The sequence below is a fragment of the Euprymna scolopes genome, chromosome 3, assembly GCF_053919585.1.
Source record: "Euprymna scolopes isolate OS-2025 chromosome 3, ASM5391958v1, whole genome shotgun sequence".
NCBI classification, from domain to species: domain Eukaryota; kingdom Metazoa; phylum Mollusca; class Cephalopoda; order Sepiida; family Sepiolidae; genus Euprymna; species Euprymna scolopes.
In genome coordinates, this window is record NC_136484.1 from 185,574,185 (window position 1) to 185,591,128 (window position 16,944).

Sequence of the window (16,944 nt, forward strand, 5' to 3'; positions counted from 1 at the left end):
TGTTTTAGATATGAGTAGAGTGTCTCGTAGAAACAGTCGCGTTGGCACGCGTTTTAGTCACAATAATAGTAGCGATGGTATGTAGATGTTGTCTGCCAATCTCTTTCTACTTTGAAACATCCAGAGATCTAATCGTCACAGTAGTAACCATAGTGTTAATCTTTTTTTTTCACTTTCTTTGTAGCAATGCTGTAATAGTTGATAGCATCTTGTCTCGCACGTCTATTTTTAAAATGGATTTTACTTTTAAATGCTCTCAACATAAAGCACATTATATTTTACGTTACATGTGTAGAGTAATATTTTATTTGTAGTAATTTCGCGAATTCCATCGAGGAAGAACATCTCCAAAATACGCTTGCCCTTTACAGGAAAAAAAAACACCCAAAGAAAACGTACACACAGCAATTCTCATAGCATCTTTTTCTCAACTTTCTGTAACGTTATTTCATTAAGCACGTCAGCTTAATTGTTAACCACAAGCCGTAAACGAAAAATTTCTTGTTTACGTGTCAAATTTCGAAGTGGAAACTTTATATTTACAGAAGTAACGCATCTAAGTAAGTGACAGTAAAATATACAATAATGAAAACAAAAAACAAAGCAAAAAAAAAACAAAACAAAAAAAACAAAAAAAAAAAAAACAAAACAAAAAACAACGAATAGAAAGGACAACAAATTAGATAAAAAAAACGGATGATAAACAGCAAGAAATAAACCAAATGTGTACATTTCTATGATTATATAAAAGGAATCTTGTCTGTCTGTGTTTTTGTTTGTGTGAATTCATTCCTTATAGACTCCACAGCGACTAAGCCTATTTTTATGGGCTTTCACTCAAATGTACTTTATGTATCTGGTAGTGTGCAAAGATAGGTTTTGGATCGGAATGTCTTCGATAAGTATCGATAATCGATAATCGAAAAACCCGATGAAAGAAAGAACAGGCGATTTTGACCACAATTAACCTCTTATACAGGCTAACACCAAAAGTGCATTACCACAAAGCCAAAAGGCCCGACAGATAAAATAGACAGTAGTTTTTTTATATAACAGGGGCGTGTTCGAAATGAATGTTTCTGTTTAAAACGTAACTGATCCATAATACGCGACTTTTTAATTTCAAACTTAAATCCAAGCCATTATCACCGCACAAGCAGAAATGCCAGGCGTATAAAATTAACAGTAACTTTGATACGAGAAAGGAGCGTTCAAATCAATGTTTCTGTTTAGAGCACAATTGAACCATGCTACTTGGAACTTGCGTTTTAAACTTTAATTTAAGCCGTTATATATAAACATATGTTTGTAAAATTAACAATAGGGACTGTGCAATGTAGACTATAATATATTTTGGACTAAGTGATTGCGAGGAGGCATGCAAAACTTTCTCCCACTGAACCACCATGGGTCCCCAACTAGAGTGGCAATCAATCGATTTGATTTGAAAATTGGCGATTTAAACGGTTTCGATAACAATAAAAATATGGGAGGTGAAAAGTTTGTTGATCATCATTCAATCTCGGGCAACGTCGAGTATTCTTGCTAGTACTATACATAAGCAGCAATAGTATCCGTTCGGATCCGTAGTGTAGTTGATAAAGTACCTAGGTAATTTCATTTGTAAATGTTATATTCTTTCAGAGGTTGAAGGTTCAATTCTCAGTGCGGGTAGCATATAAAATACAATTGCGAATCACCTGCGACTTTTACCGGACTGAACAAAAACATGTTACCTCTGCAAATTAAATTCCATCTAAAATTCGATGCAGGTTTACGAGTTTGATAAGAAGATTCCCGAGTCTGGCAGAAAGATTCCCGAGTTCGACAAGATACCCTTAAAATAGTTTGGAGGTTGCATCAACAGAAACGTTGTGAAAATAACACTCAAGATTAACCCTAAACCGAATCCAAATAATACGAATAATAAACATTTATTTAATAATCTCAGAACCGTACTAGAATTACACATCACTTAATTGTGAAAAAATGTTTTTGATTAAGAACATCGGTTAGTTGGTCAAGTTTTAGTGACAACATGTTCATCTTTTATGGCAAAAATTGAATGAATCAGTAGACAACGTTGATTATCCTATAAGGCATCAGAATGAAACAGTCTGTCCGTCGGTCGACCGGTTTGTCTGTTCTATCACAGTTATGTTTAGAATAGGATTTTCGTCGTTAAACGTCTTTTGTTTTGATATGCCTCTACCTCTGTAAAAAGGTTCACTTACTTGTCAGCCGGTCGTCGTTCTAATAAACTTGAAAAGCGAAATTGGAATCACATTAAGAAACTAAAAGCTTTTTTTTTTACTTGAGAATCAACACTTGTTAATGCCAGTAGGTCACTCTAGGATTAGGGTTAATAAATTTTACGTAGTTGTGAGAAAACTCCATGATGGTCGGTAATGGAGGAACTTGGGTAGGGCTTAGTTATATAAGTGGAAGGGTCAGCAAGTACTTACTCACATTGAACTTGAATACGATTATGTTATAGTCAGCCGGGAAACAGCCTCATTGTATTTTGTTCCAGAGGCAGAAAATTCTTGGAAAGAAACTATGCTTATGGAATTTTACTTTAGATTACGAACACATGGAAAGCGACAAAAATTGTTAACGGTTACAAATACAATTTTGTACTCTATCAAGGCAAGAAAGTGTACATCAACAGTACTCCATCATGGGATGTATTTAACTCTTGTATAGGTGGAGGACAGGGCCAAGAGTGAGATACTTTCTAGAGCGGTAAAATGATCCAACCATTTCTTTTGTGATTCTGGCAATGGATCTGATGTATGTCAAGAGCCAAAATCAGTTCCAGAAGTTTCTCAAAGCAAAGTGTTTCTTTAAGATAAGAGCCGTTGATTTCAATTAAGGCCAAGTGAAGATTTGAGCGTTGGTAGTAAAAAGATAGAAGGTTGGTTTTGGATGCATTAAAGAAACACATACATTAAATTTAATTGTAAAGGACTGGAGATATTGTCTGTGTAGTTTGTGGCCTCAAACGGAAGTCTCCAGATCTTATCGTAATACACCCTAGGAATAAACGATACTGAGATCTCTATAGAATTAAGTTAGAAGGGGGATGTTGTTACGTGCAATCTTACAGATAATAATGAACTCTTCCGCTTACTATTAAGGCCGTGAAAATATGTCCCTCAGCATTAGAATACAATGCATGCACACATGGCAGTAGGGCTGACGTATAACCATACTTTTCATTTGTTATATTTACATTTTTGTTCAAAATTTTTGTTTTCACTAAATGATGAGTTGTGTGTTTATTTCGGACCCTTTTTGAGATCACAACACATGTTTGTAAAATGAACTTAAGAATATCCCTACATGTTTCTTAAGGTCATAGGAGGGGAAAAACGCAATGTTATATGGTATACACACATGCGTAGATAAATGTAGATGTGCTTCATGTATGGATGAAGTAAGCCCTCGACCCAAGGTCTACAAAAAGAATAGAATAACATTTTTTCTGCGTCATAAAGTCTCTTTTCGTTATTTCGTGCTCACGTTAATTCTTTAAACAGCTAAAATGAAGAGTTCGAATACGATTTGTTTAATAGTTGAAGAGAAAAAGAGATTGATTATATTTTTTGTCTTTTCTATTTTCATATGAGCAGCAATTATTAAAAAAAGAAGGAACTTGGTTTGTATAAGCTCTTGGGAAGTTTACGGTGAATATCAAATTCACAATTTTTGATATCCCGGCCACGGGAGGATGACATAGAACGCCTTGTATTTCCAAATAGTCACCCAACTGGTACTGACCAAAGTCCACGTCGCTTAACTTCAGTGATCTAATGAAAGCTGATCGCCAACGCGATTGTTACTAGCCTTTTTATTTTTCCGTTATTTGTCTCGTGTACACTGCTTGTTTTTATGTATCTTGTTTGAAAAGTCAATTACATATGATTCTCTTCTTCGTTTACACATGTAACGGTTTGTCACAAAGCCGCCATATTTAAAAAAAAAATATGGAAAGAAAAAACAGTTACCATCTGTATGTACTCTGTGACCTTTGTCTTAGTATTCTGTCGTAAAGATCAATTACATATAATTGCTGTTTTTAGGATTAATAATTAAACTGCAAACATTTTGCCTTATGTTGTTTAATCGAGTATTCATGTCAGATCTGTGGTGATTTAATCGTGACGTAATTTCTACTATCACTAAAAACACAAATGGTTATAATTGCTTACGCTCTCTTTTTCGCTGCTTCATTGGAATTCGCTTTCCTCTTCACTCGACAAAGCAAGGAAGTTTTTACATGAACGTGTAAATTCAAAGTATTTTCAACCGATAGGAAATTTTAAAAACGTAACACATAGATGTGAAAGTAACACATAGATGTGAAAGTAGAAAGTCAGTGTATAATTAGAACTTTTTACGCCACCAATCGCATCGAAAACGACACAAGAACGTACGTTCTTCAGACCACTCCCAGATGGTGTTGCAGAAAAGCTGCAAAAAGAAAATATCACAATGACTCACATACCAGATTCATCAACTCGCTCACATCTATACGCACTAGCAAAAACGAGGTAAACACATACCCATGAACAATGCTACGCTGCCAAATACCTAAGCATATTATCCACACTATAAACATTGACGTGTAGCTACTATTCACTCAACCTATTTACACAAACACGTGCGTGTTGTACTATAAACATCTACTAATATGAAAATAACGTTTATATTCTTATCTCATGTATAAAAATGTTTTCTTATAAATTTCGCTTTTCTAAATTTTTGCATTTACATTCTGTTTGTAACCCTTGATTCCTGACAACTCTTCTATTCTCTTAATGCTGAAGAACAGATGCCATAATAGTATTTAAAGAAAAGACTGAAACTAGCAACATCACTATGTGTGTGTGTGTGTGAGAGAGAGAGAGAGAGAGAGAGAGAGAGGGAGAGAGAGATTACAAACAAGAAAATATGGTGGCGGACTAATCAAATTACATATACTTTTCGACACCATATCAAGGACCCTCACATGAGATCCACCAGCTCAAATATGGCAACAGTACTCCATACATGTTCTGAGAGTAAATGTATAAAACTAGAGAATAGTCGGTGTTGTGAGAAAATGTTCAGAGATATAGAATGAACCAAGTTTATAAGAAGCAGAAAAAGGATTCTAATATACGAACTCCCAAGAAAGATTTGATGAGATAGAGAGACCAAGAAATTTCAGAGTCGATTTTTAAAAATGTATTATGTGAAAGAAACAACCATATTTTATTATATTATGATTTTTAAAATGTATTATGTGAAAGAAACAATTATATTTTATTATATTATGATTTTTAAAATGTATTATGTGAAAGAAACAAATATATTTTATTATATTATGATTTTTAAAATGTATTATGTGAAAGAAACAATTATATTTTATTATATTATGATTTTTTAAAATATATTATGTGAAAGAAACAAATATATTTTATTATATTATGATTTTTAAAATGTATTATGTGAAAGAAACAAATATATTTTATTATATTATGATTTTTTAAAATATATTATGTGAAAGAAACAAATATATTTTATTATATTATGATTTTTAAAATGTATTATGTGAAAGAAACAATTATATTTTATTATATTATGATTTTTTAAAATGTATTATGTGAAAGAAACAATTATATTTTATTATATTATGATTTTTTAAAATGTATTATGTGAAAGAAACAAATATATTTTATTATATTATGATTTTTTAAAATGTATTATGTGAAAGAAACAATTGTATTTTATTATATTATGATTTTTTAAAATGTATTATGTGAAAGATACAATTATATTTTATTATATTATGATTTTTTAAAATGTATTATGTGAAATAAACAATTATATTTTATTATATTATGATTTTTTAAATGTATTATGTGAAAGAAACAATTGTATTTTATTATATTATGATTTTTTAAAATGTATTATGTGAAAGAAACAATTATATTTTATTATATTATGATTTTTTAAATGTATTATGTGAAAGAAACAATTGTATTTTATTATATTATGATTTTTTAAAATGTATTATGTGAAAGAAACAATTATATTTTATTATATTATGATTTTTTTAATGTATTATGTGAAAGAAACAAATATATTTTATTATATTATGATTTTTAAAAATGTATTATGTGAAAGAAACAAATATATTTTATTATATTATGATTTTTAAAATGTATTATGTGAAAGAAACAATTATATTTTATTATATTATGATTTTTAAAATGTATTATGTGAAAGAAACAAATATATTTTATTATATTATGATTTTTAAAAATGTATTATGTGAAAGAAACAAATATATTTTATTATATTATGATTTTTAAAAATGTATTATGTGAAAGAAACAAATATATTTTATTATATTATGATTTTTAAAATGTATTATGTGAAAGAAACAATTATATTTTATTATATTATGATTTTTTAAAATGTATTATGTGAAAGAAACAAATATATTTTATTATATTATGATTTTTAAAATGTATTATGTGAAAGAAACAATTATATTTTATTATATTATGATTTTTTAAAATGTATTATGTGAAAGAAACAAATATATTTTATTATATTATGATTTTTTAAAATGTATTATGTGAAAGAAACAATTATATTTTATTATATTATGATTTTTTAAATGTATTATGTGAAAGAAACAATTATATTTTATTATATTATGATTTTTAAAATGTATTATGTGAAAGAAACAAATATATTTTATTATATTATGATTTTTAAAAATGTATTATGTGAAAGAAACAATTATATTTTATTATATTATGATTTTTTAAAATGTATTATGTGAAAGAAACAAATATATTTTATTATATTATGATTTTTTAAATGTATTATGTGAAAGAAACAATTATATTTTATTATATTATGATTTTTAAAATGTATTATGTGAAAGAAACAAATATATTTTATTATATTATGATTTTTTAAAATGTATTATGTGAAAGAAACAATTATATTTTATTATATTATGATTTTTTAAAATGTATTATGTGAAAGAAACAAATATATTTTATTATATTATGATTTTTAAAATGTATTATGTGAAAGAAACAATTATATTTTATTATATTATGATTTTTTAAAATGTATTATGTGAAAGAAACAAATATATTTTATTATATTATGATTTTTTAAAATGTATTATGTGAAAGAAACAATTATATTTTATTATATTATGATTTTTTAAAATGTATTATGTGAAAGAAACAAATATATTTTATTATATTATGATTTTTTAAAATGTATTATGTGAAAGAAACAATTGTATTTTATTATATTATGATTTTTTAAAATGTATTATGTGAAAGAAACAATTATATTTTATTATATTATGATTTTTAAAAATGTATTATGTGAAAGAAACAATTGTATTTTATTATATTATGATTTTTTAAAATGTATTATGTGAAAGAAACAATTATATTTTATTATATTATGATTTTTTAAATGTATTATGTGAAAGAAACAATTATATTTTATTATATTATGATTTTTTAAAATGTATTATGTGAAAGAAACAATTATATTTTATTATATTATGATTTTTTAAAATGTATTATGTGAAAGAAACAAATATATTTTATTATATTATGATTTTTAAAATGTATTATGTGAAAGAAACAATTATATTTTATTATATTATGATTTTTTAAAATGTATTATGTGAAAGAAACAAATATATTTTATTATATTATGATTTTTTAAAATGTATTATGTGAAAGAAACAATTATATTTTATTATATTATGATTTTTTAAAATGTATTATGTGAAAGAAACAAATATATTTTATTATATTATGATTTTTTAAAATGTATTATGTGAAAGAAACAAATATATTTTATTATATTATGATTTTTAAAAATGTATTATGTGAAAGAAACAATTATATTTTATTATATTATGATTTTTAAAATGTATTATGTGAAAAAAACAAATATATTTTATTATATTATGATTTTTAAAATGTATTATGTGAAAGAAACAATTATATTTTATTATATTATGATTTTTTAAAATATATTATGTGAAAGAAACAAATATATTTTATTATATTATGATTTTTAAAATGTATTATGTGAAAGAAACAAATATATTTTATTATATTATGATTTTTTAAAATATATTATGCGAAAGAAACAAATATATTTTATTATATTATGATTTTTAAAATGTATTATGTGAAAGAAACAATTATATTTTATTATATTATGATTTTTTAAAATGTATTATGTGAAAGAAACAATTATATTTTATTATATTATGATTTTTTAAAATGTATTATGTGAAAGAAACAAATATATTTTATTATATTATGATTTTTTAAAATGTATTATGTGAAAGAAACAATTGTATTTTATTATATTATGATTTTTTAAAATGTATTATGTGAAAGATACAATTATATTTTATTATATTATGATTTTTTAAAATGTATTATGTGAAATAAACAATTATATTTTATTATATTATGATTTTTTAAATGTATTATGTGAAAGAAACAATTGTATTTTATTATATTATGATTTTTTAAAATGTATTATGTGAAAGAAACAATTATATTTTATTATATTATGATTTTTTAAATGTATTATGTGAAAGAAACAATTGTATTTTATTATATTATGATTTTTTAAAATGTATTATGTGAAAGAAACAATTATATTTTATTATATTATGATTTTTTAAATGTATTATGTGAAAGAAACAATTATATTTTATTATATTATGATTTTTTAAAATGTATTATGTGAAAGAAACAAATATATTTTATTATATTATGATTTTTAAAAATGTATTATGTGAAAGAAACAAATATATTTTATTATATTATGATTTTTAAAATGTATTATGTGAAAGAAACAATTATATTTTATTATATTATGATTTTTAAAATGTATTATGTGAAAGAAACAAATATATTTTATTATATTATGATTTTTAAAAATGTATTATGTGAAAGAAACAAATATATTTTATTATATTATGATTTTTAAAAATGTATTATGTGAAAGAAACAAATATATTTTATTATATTATGATTTTTAAAATGTATTATGTGAAAGAAACAATTATATTTTATTATATTATGATTTTTTAAAATGTATTATGTGAAAGAAACAAATATATTTTATTATATTATGATTTTTAAAATGTATTATGTGAAAGAAACAATTATATTTTATTATATTATGATTTTTTAAAATGTATTATGTGAAAGAAACAATTATATTTTATTATATTATGATTTTTTGAAATGTATTATGTGAAAGAAACAATTATATTTTATTATATTATGATTTTTTAAATGTATTATGTGAAAGAAACAATTATATTTTATTATATTATGATTTTTAAAATGTATTATGTGAAAGAAACAAATATATTTTATTATATTATGATTTTTAAAAATGTATTATGTGAAAGAAACAATTATATTTTATTATATTATGATTTTTTAAAATGTATTATGTGAAAGAAACAAATATATTTTATTATATTATGATTTTTAAAATGTATTATGTGAAAGAAACAATTATATTTTATTATATTATGATTTTTAAAATGTATTATGTGAAAGAAACAAATATATTTTATTATATTATGATTTTTTAAAATGTATTATGTGAAAGAAACAATTATATTTTATTATATTATGATTTTTTAAAATGTATTATGTGAAAGAAACAAATATATTTTATTATATTATGATTTTTAAAATGTATTATGTGAAAGAAACAATTATATTTTATCATATTATGATTTTTTAAAATGTATTATGTGAAAGAAACAAATATATTTTATTATATTATGATTTTTTAAAATGTATTATGTGAAAGAAACAATTATATTTTATTATATTATGATTTTTTAAAATGTATTATGTGAAAGAAACAAATATATTTTATTATATTATGATTTTTTAAAATGTATTATGTGAAAGAAACAATTGTATTTTATTATATTATGATTTTTTAAAATGTATTATGTGAAAGAAACAATTATATTTTATTATATTATGATTTTTAAAAATGTATTATGTGAAAGAAACAATTGTATTTTATTATATTATGATTTTTTAAAATGTATTATGTGAAAGAAACAATTATATTTTATTATATTATGATTTTTTAAATGTATTATGTGAAAGAAACAATTATATTTTATTATATTATGATTTTTTAAAATGTATTATGTGAAAGAAACAATTGTATTTTATTATATTATGATTTTTTAAAATGTATTATGTGAAAGAAACAATTATATTTTATTATATTATGATTTTTTAAAATGTATTATGTGAAAGAAACAATTGTATTTTATTATATTATGATTTTTTAAAATGTATTATGTGAAAGAAACAATTATATTTTATTATATTATGATTTTTTAAAATGTATTATGTGAAAGAAACAATTATATTTTATTTCCGTACCAACGTTGGAAGATGCCATGGAAAAGCTTTTTGTGTCAGCTCTTTCTCTGCGTTGAAATACGTTCCCGGCTAATTTTTCAGAGTTCGCCAGAATCGAAGACATTGTATCACTGACCATTGTCTGAAAATAAAATAAATATTATTATTATGCAATTCTGAATTTTTGAGATGATTTGTGAATGCTCTTGTTATGTCGATTAATCGGACTATTATTCTCACCTTGGTTGTTATTAGCACAACGTTTTAGTCGTTGTAACCTGCGACCTTCTTCAAGTGTTGTAAACATGCTTCTTTTTCTCTGAGTTTTCAACACCAAAAGAAGGTCGCAGGTTGCAGCGACCGAAACGTTGTGCTAATAACACCATAGATGAGAATAATAGTCCGATTAATCAACATATTATTATAGTTTTATAAGATCTTCAGTGTACTGCTTGAAAGCATCGTAATTAAAGAAATATAAACACAATTGAAAATAATATATATATAATAAGTACATCGTAATTAAAGAAATATAAACACAATTGAAATATATATATATATATATATATATATATATATATATATATATAATAAGTACATCGTAATTAAAGAAATATAAACACAATTGAAAATCCAATTGAATTTCTTTGTAAACCAATTTATTTAAAATTCAGTTTCGACTCATAAGGTTTCATCAGGAAATACAGACAATATTTTTTTTACGAATTATGTTATTATTATTATAATAGAAATGTGTAATCTGTACTTTAAACCACGTTAAGTGTTAAACAATATTACTTCATCATCTGAATATGACATCTGCTACTAGTCACTCGCTCCTAGACAAGGTTCAAAAGGAAGCCGCCAACCTGATAGGTCCTGAACTGTCATCTATAGAGATCCCTAGATGTAAGAGAGCTTTCTACTCCAGTAGTTTCTTTCCCAGAACTGCTAGACGTTGGAACTCCCTTCCGGTCCCTGCTTCCCTTACTGTGCTGACATGCAGTAGTTTAAGTGTACCGTGAACAGACATCTTGCTGCCCAACTCCATACATAGTATTCCTGTATGTCCCTGATAGTAGTCCCCTTACATCAAAGTGGCAACGTGCTTTATTTGGGGTGCAAATGTAATATAAAAAATGTTAACCTATTTTAATAGTAAGTGGCCGATGGAGCCGGCATAAACCGGGTGTAAATGAATATTTTAAGAAACTGCATGCAAGACTCCTTCTTCTTATATAACACTAGAGAAAATATCTGTACAATGAATGAACTGCTTCAGAAGAAGGTGACACTGGTTACATGGTTAACGACACTAACTGAACACCCGGATCGTGCCAAGTTCGAATCCAGTTCGTTCTACAGAATAACTTTCTCTTAGAGTGTTTATAACCTTCACGTGGTCTCCCACCTGTAAGTATCTGATTTCTTATATATATATATATATATATATATATGATTAATAAAAATATTAAATTATTGTCAATTTTCTGCGGACGTTTATAAATGTTGAAGAAGATGTATTACTCGATTTTTATGAATTAGAACGAAATATTAATGTAGTGTCCAAGGTTCAGAACGTGACTACATAGAGTTCTTATTAATCTGCGAGCAAGGTGACATGTACTAAATGAACTAAATTTACAGAATAAACGTTATTACCGGATTCGCATTTCTCCATACGGGAATAACTTCCGGATCCACAATGCTTCCAATCGTTTCACCAAACACCTGCAATTAAAATAAATAAAAATGTTTATTAAGGAACTGCCTATAAAAATGGAGACGCACATGTTATCAAAACGATAAACTTAATGTTACTGTTTGTTTTCGAGTAAAGAAAAATATGAAAAGAAACATGGAATCTGCGTTTCACTTCGTACTTTATCCGTTACGAAACGATCTGTGACGAAACACATAAACTACAAGATTAAAATCTACTTCTAAGTGACACTCTTCTGGCGGTTGAATGTTCAATCTCCAACGCAAGCTCTACTAAGAATACGGTTGCGAAATACTTAAGACTTCTACTCGGACATGGCTGATAGAGAGAGTTTCGTTCTAAGTCCCGTACAGATTCCCAAGTTTAAGAGAAAGATCCTCGACTTCAACAAAAAAGATTCCCGAGTCCAACGAGATACATCTGAAGAAGGTCGAAGGTTACCTCGGTCGAAACGTTGTGAAAAAAACACACACACAGCATGAGAGCAACAGTCTGATTAATCTAAAGTTATTAATGCATTAACTTTATCAAATAAGCCATAGACTAATATTAATTTATTTATTGCGGACTTTCTCATCTTTATTAGTTGTTGTTTCACGACGTTTCGGCCAACTGTTAAAGATGAGAATATATAAATAATACTCATCTCAATAATGAATTCCAATTAAAAATAATATATAAACCATGGACTGTTCCCAAAAGACAAGAGCGCGAATAAAAGAAAATATAAGCAGAGGAGGGGAGAGGTAAGTTCGAACTTTTGGCATTTGTGATGTAATCGAACTAAAAATCGAACTAAAAATATGTCATTCGAAAACACAAGAATAAAAATTAATCAAGTGTTTTTTTTTTTAAGGAAAAACAAGTTTCAATCTTGGTGAAAAGAGGTTTTTCTACTCGTCTTCTCTATTTTTGATGCAGAATCATCTTTATATTTCCCAGGCTTCTAAGATATATCCATGTTTGTGTGCACCTAATTTATATAAGGGTTAGAGTTAGGGTTATTCGATGAATTGCCTGAATGAATATAAGGGATTCGAATTTTTTCCTATTAAATAAATTGCAACCTAACGAGATCGGTGGCACACCGACAAAACTGGAAAATATGGAAGTCTTTCGCGGCTTTTCGCTTGAAAAAAGAAAGAGTCTCAGTTCAGGAAGCAACATGCAACTCATATTTTTGTTACACGTTAGCGGCTGTGTCATTCTACAAGCCAAATAGTTGCAATGTCTTTTAAATTGAATTAGTCATGAAACTTATTTTATAGCATATCAACCACTTTGAGGCTGAAATACGATACCAATACTCAAACGATTCCAAAGTCACAAGTGCAAAAATACAGTTTGAGAAGTCACATATGGTATATTGGATGGACTACGGAATTGTTTAAGTAGAATTGAAATCCAGTCGGATCAGTTGAAATGTATGATTTTACAGCATGTCAAAAATCGTTGAGTCATTTTATAAGGCAATCGATATTTTATACGTTGATTTTAAGAATTGAATTGGCCTTCTTAAATTATCACCGGTTTAATTTCAGCCATCTTCAAACAAAACAATTAAAATCTAAAGTTAACGTCGTGAGAAAATATAATGCGTAGTATGTTTTTAATTCGTGAAAGAAAATAGAAAGAAACTAGACTTTTTTTAGCTCATTGAAAACCGGAAAAAGTTACTGACCGTTTACTAAGAATAAGTGTTTTATGCCAAATTGGTGGTTGAATATGGTAACATTTGTGGTCATTTTTGCACTAAATGTTATTCCGTAAAATCCCTTGTTGAATTGTCTGTCTCTGTGTCAGTTTGTCTGTTTGTCGCTCACGTATGTATAATCATTTGTTGCACGAAGATGCGTTCCATGAAATAAATATATACTCTCTAGCTTGTATAAGCTGTTTGACAATCAAACACAGAAAAGATTTCATGACTAAACTGCTTTTTATTTAATTATTATTTTGCCTGCAATGAAAAATGAGGTTGAGGTCTCTCTTCGTCTCTCTCCGTCTCTCTCCGTCTCTCACTCTCTTGTCTTTATTTGTTCGTCCAATTTTTTCGCTTATTGACAAATTCTGTATTTGTTTCATCAGAGGTCAATATATGTGAACAAATGCGACATGGTATTTTCTTTGTTCTATCAGAAGTCAATATGTATATGTTAAAGGATCCATATCCCGCCAAATAGAGACGAATTAATTTTACACAATGATACATGCATACATACATACATACATATATGTATATAGTCTAATAGTCATCTTGTATAACCTCGTAGATTAGTTTAATTATGTTACTAATGAAAATGCAATACATACACACAAATATATACACACATATAAACATGCATTCATATACATATATACACATGCAGTCATATGCACATATACATATGTATACGTAAGCACATATACACAAGCATACGTACTCACGCATACACATACACGGATATACATATACATATGTATATATACACACATATATATATATGCATACGTGTGAACGAGACAATTTGTATGTGTATTATGAAACTGATATACAAAGGTCCGTGTATATTAAAAAAAAAATGGTTTCAAAAAATCATTTTTAATTTTATAGTTTGTATTTTTTAACGGATTCCTTTTCGTTTTTTCTTTCGCTTCATCGTTCGTTTCTTGTTTCCGTTACAAGTTTTTTTTTTTTACTTTGGTTCTTTTCGTTTTGCTTTTAATTTTCCTTAAAATCCCTTGTCATTGTATACAGGCAACAAGGCAGAAATTGATAAAAATGGAGCAACATAAGAAAAGGAAACAATCAAACGGAGTTGTCGGATGTAGGATGGGTGTGAGGTAGTTGAAACGAAGAAGAAATATTCGGGATAAAGTTTCTTTACGGTCAAAAACTAGGAACTCATTTTTTGTTAGCAGGAGTTTTTCTTTAATGAAAGAGAGAAGCGCCTTCATTACATCGCGAGAGATTTGAAAAGATAACTCTCGCACAGATACACACGTACACACACACACGCATATATATATATTTATATATATATATATATATGTATATTATTTTTAAAACATAATTATCCACTGACACGTGTTTCGTCGTCTACAACTCACCAGAGTAGCTGAATCTAGCGAGATTCGAAATTAGGACCCCACGGTAATGAGCCTAAACCCTTTATCCGCTCGCCCATCTTGCACGACTGTTAGGATATATCGCGATTTACTTAGATGTTGTTTGTTTTTGTTTTTGCGATACGTTTTGAATGAATTCAATTATTTACGAAAGTGCATTTTTACCTAAATGCGAGTTGGGAATAATTTTACCTTTAACCAATTTGGTACATCGGGAGCGGATAAAGGGCTTAGGCTCATTACTGTGGGGTCCCGATATAGAATCTCGCTAGATTCAGCCACTCTGATGAGTCGTAGACGACGAAACACGTGTCAGTGGATAATTATATTTTAAAAATAATATATATGCTGCTCCCCATGTGAGGGTACCAAATTGATTATATATCTATAAAAGTGAAAATGTCTGTGTGTGTGTGTGTGTGTGTCTGTCTGGGTACATTTCCCTACACAATAACTCTGTCAATTTTACAGACTCGAGATTTGACATAAGAGTAATTGAGATTTGAGAAAAGTTTTTGATCGGTTTTCGGCCATAAAGTTCAATGATTTGACGTTTGAGAACTCTACCAAACTCCTCCGCCAAATTTCAGTGTAAACACTTGAAATTTTAGATATAGATTGTTTGAAACTTTATAATTTGATTTGAGGAAAAAACAATAAATCTTAAGGGGTCATAATTTGAGTAAAAGTTTTTAAAAATTGACCTCTGCGGTCTCTAGGAAATTACTCAGCCAGTTCTTGGTGTAAATATTTGAAATTTTACATAAAGTGTATTCAGACTTGGGCAAATATCTTAATCGGTTTTTGGCCGAAAATTTGGCTGCCAAAGGGGTCAAATTTCAAAAGATTTTACATTTGCGGTCTCTAGCAAACTATTAAGCCAATTTTATGTCTAATTTGAAATTATACACAAAGGGCATCCAGACATGCAGCAAGCTTTTAAACTAGTTTTTGGGCGAATGTTTCGCTACCAAGAGATCAAAGTTGAAAGGATGGTCACATTCAATGCTGCCAAAACTACACTTGTTTCCTTCAATAATTACAAGAAACCTTCTCTACCACCAATAGTAATGGCCAAAGATTCATTATCTGAAAGTACTTCCTTTAAACTCCGCGGCCTAAAGTTCACAAGAAACATGAGTTGGAACAATTACATTGAGAGCATTACCAGGACCGCTGCGTAGAAGGTAGGCTTTCTCTACTGTGCTAGAAAGCTACTAACGCCCGAAAGTATTCTGTACCTCTATAAGGTCACCATTCGCCCATGTATAGAGTATTGTTGTCATATTTGGGCTGGTGCATCTGCTACTAGTCTCTCGCTCCTAGACAAGGTCCAAAAAAGAGTCTCCAACCTGATAGGTCCTGAACTGTCATCTACATCTTTGTCCCATCCCTCTGCCTGTTCTACAAGTATTTTAATGGCGAGTGCTCTGATGAACTGCAAGCACTTGTGCCCCCACGACGTAAATACCCTCGACAAACCTGACAATCAGCTAAATCCCACCCCTACAGATGTAAGAGATCTTTCTACTCCAGTAGTTTCTTCCCCAGAACCACTAGACTTTGGAATTCCATTCCGGCTCCCTGCTTCCCCAACTGTACTGACATGTAGAAGTTCAAATATAACGTGAACCGACATCTTGCTGC

General features: G+C 27.6%; 1 protein-coding gene across 3 annotated transcripts in view; it reads right to left on the reverse strand.

Moving 5' to 3' along the window:
- The window catches only part of LOC145260389 (uncharacterized), a 649,016-nt gene that overhangs the window by 141,515 nt on the left and 490,557 nt on the right, over positions 1–16,944 (reverse strand). For all 3 annotated transcript variants that reach the window (XM_080118365.1, XM_080118344.1, XM_080118355.1), the window contains exons 12-13: positions 12,129–12,197; positions 10,488–10,608 (exon numbers count right to left, since the gene is read on the reverse strand). In XM_080118365.1, the coding sequence (XP_079974491.1) occupies positions 10,488–10,608; positions 12,129–12,197 (190 nt within the window). The remainder of the gene's footprint in view (positions 1–10,487; positions 10,609–12,128; positions 12,198–16,944) is intronic.